Here is a 6,598-nt window from a genome sequence, read left to right on the forward strand (position 1 = left end):
CCCAGAGACAAAATCCACTTCAAATCCTGGGTTACAGTGATTCTGCTGGCACTGGGACTGTTATTCCATGCATCAAGAGTGGCATTTTCCTGAAGCACAGAAGAAAATTCTTCAATTTTTGTTGGAAAAAAGACGTGGTGATCTCTTGAAAATGTTTTTCCTTGTGCTTATTTTCAAGTAAGTGAGAAAATTATTTTCTTGATTGTCTGGAACTACTTGAAGATTTTATAAATAAATTTTAATTAATTTATTTATGTTCTTCTGGTTCGTTCCTGAAGAATTAGAAAAGGGATTGTAAGGGATATATGGAAAACTATTCTGCATGTTGGCTGGAGGGGCTGGGAGATGGCACTGACCGAATGATTTGAGGGCCAATCTGCAAGGGATGCTTTGGGAAGCTGCCTTTAAGGAAAAAGCAGAATGAAAAGCCAAAACCAGTGAGCAGAATAGTGCAGAAGGGTGGAGAAATCCAGGAATGGAGAGTGGGAGGGGAAATTCTGCAGGATCTGAGCAAGGGATCTACCAGGGTGGTACCTACTGAGCTTTAACACCAGGAGGGCACCTGGGGCAAAGCCCTCGCTCCTCCTCCCATGCTCCAGGCTCAGCCATTTTCCTGATCGTCAGCAGAGGTCACCCCAAAGCCAGGGAGAGACGGAAATGGGGCTGTTCCCTCTTGGAGCAGAGCCCGGAGCCAGCTCAGCCTGTCCAGGAGCAGGGCAGAGCTCCAGGAGCCACTCCCTGCTAACGTGGAGGGCCCTGGGATCAGTACAGGGAAGTGACCCCACTGCAGGGTCACCCCCCATTGCAGTGACCCCATTGCAGTGACCCCATTGCAGGGTCACCCCCCAATGCAGTGACCCCATTGCAGGGTCACCCCCCATTGCAGTGACCCCATTGCAGGGTCACCCCCATTGCAGTGACCCCACTGCAGGTAGCCCTGCAGGTCTGTGGGTGCTCCTTGGCTGTCCCAGCAGGTTCCAGGAGGATCCAAGCCCATCCCTGCCCTGTCAGGGTTAATTTTTATTCCACACTGCAGCCTTGGTCCCAGAGCCCTCTGAGCCCCAAGCCAGCCCCTGAGTGAGACAGATGTTATGAAATCCTTGGAGGAGGCTCTGAGCTGCCCCCAACTCTTGGTTTCCAGCTCTCAAAGACTGGATTTTAACTCTGCAGGACCCAGTGACAATGGATTAACTCATCCACTCCTTCCAGAGCTTCTGGCATCCTCCAAGTGCTCGATTTCCTTTGATTTTCCTGGTTTCTCTCCTCCACAGCACCATCCAGAGTTGTTGTGTCAGTGCAGTTCCTGTCCCCTGCTGTTGGTGCAGGACAGTCCCTCCCCTTGGGAGCCCTCCCACACCCCTCCCTTCCCAGCTTCTCTCCTACTATAAATAATCATGCAAAATTAGTCAGCTGGAAGCTGCTCCAGCTTGTAAACAACCTCACAGAGCCACATCCAGCGTGCCTGGATCACACACAGGGGAGGCAGAGCTGTGGCTGGGGTACAGGAGGCTCTGCAGCCACCACAGCGGAGGAAAAGCTCCCGTCTGTCCAAGAATTAACAAAATAATCACTGAAACGTTGCCCTGCTCCTCACAACTCCGTGTTTTGCCCACATGGAGCTGGCCCTACAGTCAATCAGGCCTGTTCAGTGTAATTACCCCTAAATCATGCAGTGATTTCTTCCACCCTGTAATTACTATCAACATTTAATTGCTGGGCCCTCTATGTAATTACAGATTATTTGCGTGTTTAAAAAAGTGAAGCTTTTTCCATCACACAGAATTTTCTCCTCCTTGGGGCTCTTGCACCTGACTGGGTCCCCCAGCTCCCTGACCAGGAGAGCTCCAGAGCTGCTCCTGCCTGGATTAACCCCTTCCCTCCCACCTCTCTGGCTGCAGATGGAATTGCCCTGAGGCCACCTGGCAGCTGCTCTCCACACCTGGACATCACCTGCAGCACAGGAGGAATGGGACAAGCACAGCCCCAGGCTCTACAGACACTGCTTAAATGGCATTTTTACACAAGGGCACCATCCTTCAGCAAGAATTAAGGATGGAGCAATAAACAACAGGACAAACATTCAAATATTTTATCCACCCACCCTCCCTGGGGAAGACCAAGCAGTTTTGGGATCCAGGTCTCTGTGTGGAACTAGCTCCAGTACCATTAATTCCTCTGGTTTTATAATCCCTGATGGATTTGGGGTTGGAAACCAAACTGAAGACAGTGTCCCTCCTTCTGCTCGCTGTGCCCACTGTCCCACATGTGTAAGGCAGGTAATTCCTGAATCAACACAGATCCTCTCATGTTGTTTGAATTGCATCAAAATATAAAGCAAAACATGGAAGAAGAGGTGTAATTTCAGTGTGTCACTGTTACTCTTTTCCAGGGGAAGTTTGCCAATGCAGCAGTTTGGTTTTTCACAGGAGTAACCATGAAATGAACCAATCTCACCTATTTAATTGCAAACATCCCAGAATTCCACACCTACAGTGTCCCATCCCTGGGAAACAAACTGAAAATAGAGGAAAACACCTGAATACAGAGCCTTATCACGAAGAAGTCCAAGGCACTTGCATTCTAGCAGCCATTTTTTGTTTTATTATTTAAAGTTAAGAGCGCTCATCAGCTCACAAAGGAACAAATCCCATTCCTGCAGTTTAGTTCAGGTTTCAGCCAAAAGGAAAAAAAAAATAAAAATAGAAGGCAGCTAAACTAACTCTGCACTTTACAGCTCAATTCAAGTTAAACCTCCTGGCTTTATAAATAAATGTTATAGTTAACACTGCAAAATGTGCTGGCAGATCTACAATACCTTGAAGGGGCAGAGAGCGTGGTTATTGAGGCTGATAAATACAAGTAGAGAAGCTTCAGTAGCACAGAGAGCGAGGCTGGGGCCAGGGGTCTGCTCTCCCAGGTGGGCCCTTCCCAGAGCTCCAGGCAGCTGCTCCCCCTCTCAGCTGTGCTTCCCACCCTGCTCAGGGCCAGGGAAGGAGCCACAGGCTGCCCATCACCGCCTGCATGAGGACAAACTGCTGGAAACTCTTTGTTTTCCACCACGGAGGGGTCTGCTCATAAGAGGCAAAAACCTGCCCTGAGACTACAGAGTTAAAAACAAGGTGTGTGTGTGTGTGCAGATCCTCATCAAAGGAAGGAGCTTGCCCAAACAGCAGCCAGGTGAGATTTCAAATTCCACCTTGGAAGTAGCACCATCCTCAGTGAAGTTACAAAAAAAAAAAATTAAAAAAAAAAAGGAAAAAAAAATACTCAAAAGCCCAAACCAGCTGCTAAGAACCCACTGCATGAGGTTTCAGAATGGGGCAATAACAGAGCCCAAGCACATGATAGTAAAACCTCAGAAGGACAAGGAGGCACCTTCAACTTTCATTTCTTGCTTCTTCCCTCAGCCCATCCTGGTGCAAACCCACCACAGACACTCACTTGCTTTCACAGCCCCCTCCAAGCACCTCCACACTGCAGGGACCTCCTGGCCTAAAGGGTTTGCAAGAGCTCAGCTTTGAAAGTAGCTCAAAATGTGCTGTTTTGGCTCCCAAACCATCCACGTTCACCCTTCCAGCTCAATCCCTGCTGGAGCCAAAGCACGTTCATGCTGGGAATGGAGCAAATGGGTGTGAATGGACAAGCCAAGGGCCTGAACACCACATCAGGGTTTTGTTCTTAGTGTTTTCCTCCCCATTCATAAACTACAACATCTATGGATGAAACTGTATAACCAGAACTGACCTTCCTCTATCTTACAGGATTGGAGAAGTCTTGCAGCATAGATAGGGCCTGGCTCTACGAGAGAAAAAACATCCCAGCTTTATGCACAATCATGGAAATCTCAGGCCTTTAACACCATTTGCTACTTGGCCAACCAAGAGAGAGACAAACCCCATCCTCAGCACACCCAGCCCTGTGCCATCCCTGGGCAGGAGCCCCTCAGCTGTTGGGCATGGGCTGTCCCAAACCTGACAGGAGGGAGGGGAAGGGATTAACTGGAGGAATTTCATTCCTCACTCACTTTCTATCTGTTGGGTGTGTGGGGTGGGAAGGGCCAGAGCACGTGGGGGATGTGTAGCTGCTCCAAAGCTGAACACTGAGTTAATCCAGCACTAATGGGAGAGGCAGCAGGTCCCAGGGAATCTCCATTTCCATCCTCCTCAGGACACGATGGTGGCACGGGGAAGGGCAGGGGCTGTGGCCTCTGTGGACAGAGTGCACTGGAGAGAGCTGGTACCCGAAGGTGACAACGAGGGACAGCGCCATGACCTCTGGGGCCTCCTCCTCCTCCCCTGCCCCGACAGCCAGCTGGGTGGTGACAGATGGGGACAAAGCTCAGCACAGCGACAGCCCTGGGCACTTTGGCACAGCCAGCCCGAGCCCTCCAACTGCACAACCTCAGCGGGCTGGGACAGGCTGGGGACCATCGTGTCACGCCCTAGTGCAGCTCAATGAAGGCTTCCAGCTCCTCGGGGATGAATCCCTTGTAGGGAATCTTGTGCTTGTCCAGGGCGCGAGCAGCAAGGCACTGGAGGGTGATGTAGTTGAAGGGCTGCATGGTGCTCTTGGTGAGCAGCTTCTCGTCCAGCAGCTCGTAGGCCGTCTGCTTGAAGGCGTTGGTGGCGTCCATGTGCGCCCCGGCCTCCATCAGGGCGCTCATGATCAGCGGGCAGTTGTTGCGGGCGGCCACGTGCAGGGGGGTGTTGTTGTCATAGTCCCGGCTGTCCGGGTCCGCCCCGCACTCCAGCAGCAAGTTCACCACGTGCAGGGACGGGAATTTGCCCACGGGGTACCGCCCCACCGTCGTGGTGTCCTTGTCCACGGCCATGTGCAGGAGGGTGAAACCGTTCTTGGCGCGGGGACTGCACTTGAGCAGGCGGTAGATGGTCTGGCGCTTCTGGTGCTCCTGCTCCGGGGTGCACTCCACCTTCTCCAGCAGGAACACCAGGTGCAGGATGATGGCCAAGGTCTTGGTGAACTGCGCCGAGTCGGCCACGGGATCCTTGCCGTGCACCAGGGCCCTCTCCACCTCCCGGACCCCCTTGCTCAGCACTCCGATGAGGTCGGAGAAGCCCAGGTGGGTGGCTAAAGTGCCTTTGGAACGGTCTTGGAGCACGTAGGAGTAAAGCTCGGCAAAGGAAAGGAAACTGCTGGCAGTCATGGGGCTGAGGGGCTCCAGGTTGCCTTGCTGCATGTCCAGGGCGTACTTCCACAGGTTAATGCAGCGCTCGAAGTTGCCCGAGTCGGCGTAGACGGCGCCGCGGTAGCGGATGTAGTAGGAGGTGTCGGGGTGGGACGGGCCCAGGATGCGCTCCCGGATCAGCAGCGCCTGCATGCGCATCTCGTCGGGGTCGGTGATCAGGGCCTCCAGCTCCTCCAGAGAGCTCACCTCCCGCGAGTAGTCGTAGGCCAGCACCAGCTGCCGGGGCTCAGGCTTAGGCAGGTACTTGCCGCCCTCGCAGCGCAGCTCCATCGCCCTGCGCCAGTACTTGTGGGCTCCCAACAGGTCTCGTTTCTTGTCCACAAACGTGGCCCCCAGCAGCTCCAGCGCTTCCACGGCAGCCTCTCGAGTGCAGAACACGTTCGGGACCTCGTCCTGACCGGAAGCCGAAGCACCGCAGCCCTCGCAGCCCTCTTCAGTGCAGCCCCTCTGATGGCTCCCACCTGAGGCGCAGCCCCCCGCAGCCTCGTCCTGCTGCAGCCCCCCCTGGATCAGGTACTCCACGATGTTGGTGTGGCCGGTGACGCTGGCGGCGAGCAGAGGGGTCATGCCATAGCCGTCCTTCTCCATGCGGGCCTTGGAGCGGAGCAGCAGCTGCAGGATCTCCAGGCTGCCCGACTCGGCGCAGTCGTGCAAGGCCGTGTTTCCCTTCACGCTGCGCCGGTTCACGTCGGCCCCTTTCTCCAGCAAGTACCGGGCGATCTCCCGGTGCCCTTTGTAGCAGGAAATCATCAAGCACGTGTGGCCGTGCCGGTTGGCCACCTCCAGGTCGGCCCCGCGTTCGCCCACCAGGTACCGCACGATCTCCAGGTGCCCATCGAAGCAGGCGGCCCGCAGCGGGGTGGAGTTGGTCAGGGTGGTCTGGTTCACCGAGGCGCCGTGGTCCAGCAGGCTCCGCACCACGCCCAGGTGCCCCGCAGCCGAGGCCGCCCACAGCGGCGGGGCCCCCTCGATGGTCTCACCGTCGAAGCTGACGGAGCCGCCCTCCTCCACGCGGGCCCCGCAGTGATCCAGCAGGTACTCCACCACCTCCAGGTGCCCGTGCCGGGCCGCGATCAGCAGCGGGGTGCTGCCGGCCCCGGGGCCGCCCCCGCCGCCGGGCCCCGCCGTCAGTGCCTCCAGTTCCTCCCGGCTGCGGCTGCCAAGCAGCTTCTGCAGCAGCTTTAGCTTCCCGTCGCGGGCCGCATTGTACACGGCCGTGCGCAGGTCCATGGCGCCAGCGGCCGCCTGCAGGCGGCGGCGGCGCAGCCCCAGCGCGGCGCGGGGCGGGCGGGGGGCGGCGGGACCCCCCTGCCCTCAGTGCGGCGGGACCTTCACCGCCCGGGCCCGGCCGCCATCTCAGGCTGCGCCGCGGAACAAAATGGCGCCGCGCGG

General features: G+C 55.9%; 1 protein-coding gene across 1 annotated transcript; it reads right to left on the reverse strand.

The window, feature by feature from the left end:
- Positions 1 to 2,578: 2,578 nt before the first annotated feature.
- FEM1A (fem-1 homolog A) lies at positions 2,579 to 6,478 on the reverse strand. The gene has a single exon (XM_054291120.1). It carries the CDS (start codon positions 6,434 to 6,436, stop codon positions 4,442 to 4,444), a length of 1,995 nt encoding a protein of 664 aa, XP_054147095.1. The 5' UTR covers positions 6,437 to 6,478; the 3' UTR covers positions 2,579 to 4,441.
- Positions 6,479 to 6,598: the final 120 nt, after the last annotated feature.

This window comes from Melozone crissalis, unplaced genomic scaffold (assembly GCF_028551555.1).
Source record: "Melozone crissalis strain CALT ecotype California unplaced genomic scaffold, PUWL_Pcris_2 ptg000088l_1, whole genome shotgun sequence".
In the NCBI taxonomy this organism is placed as follows: Eukaryota; Metazoa; Chordata; class Aves; order Passeriformes; family Passerellidae; genus Melozone; species Melozone crissalis.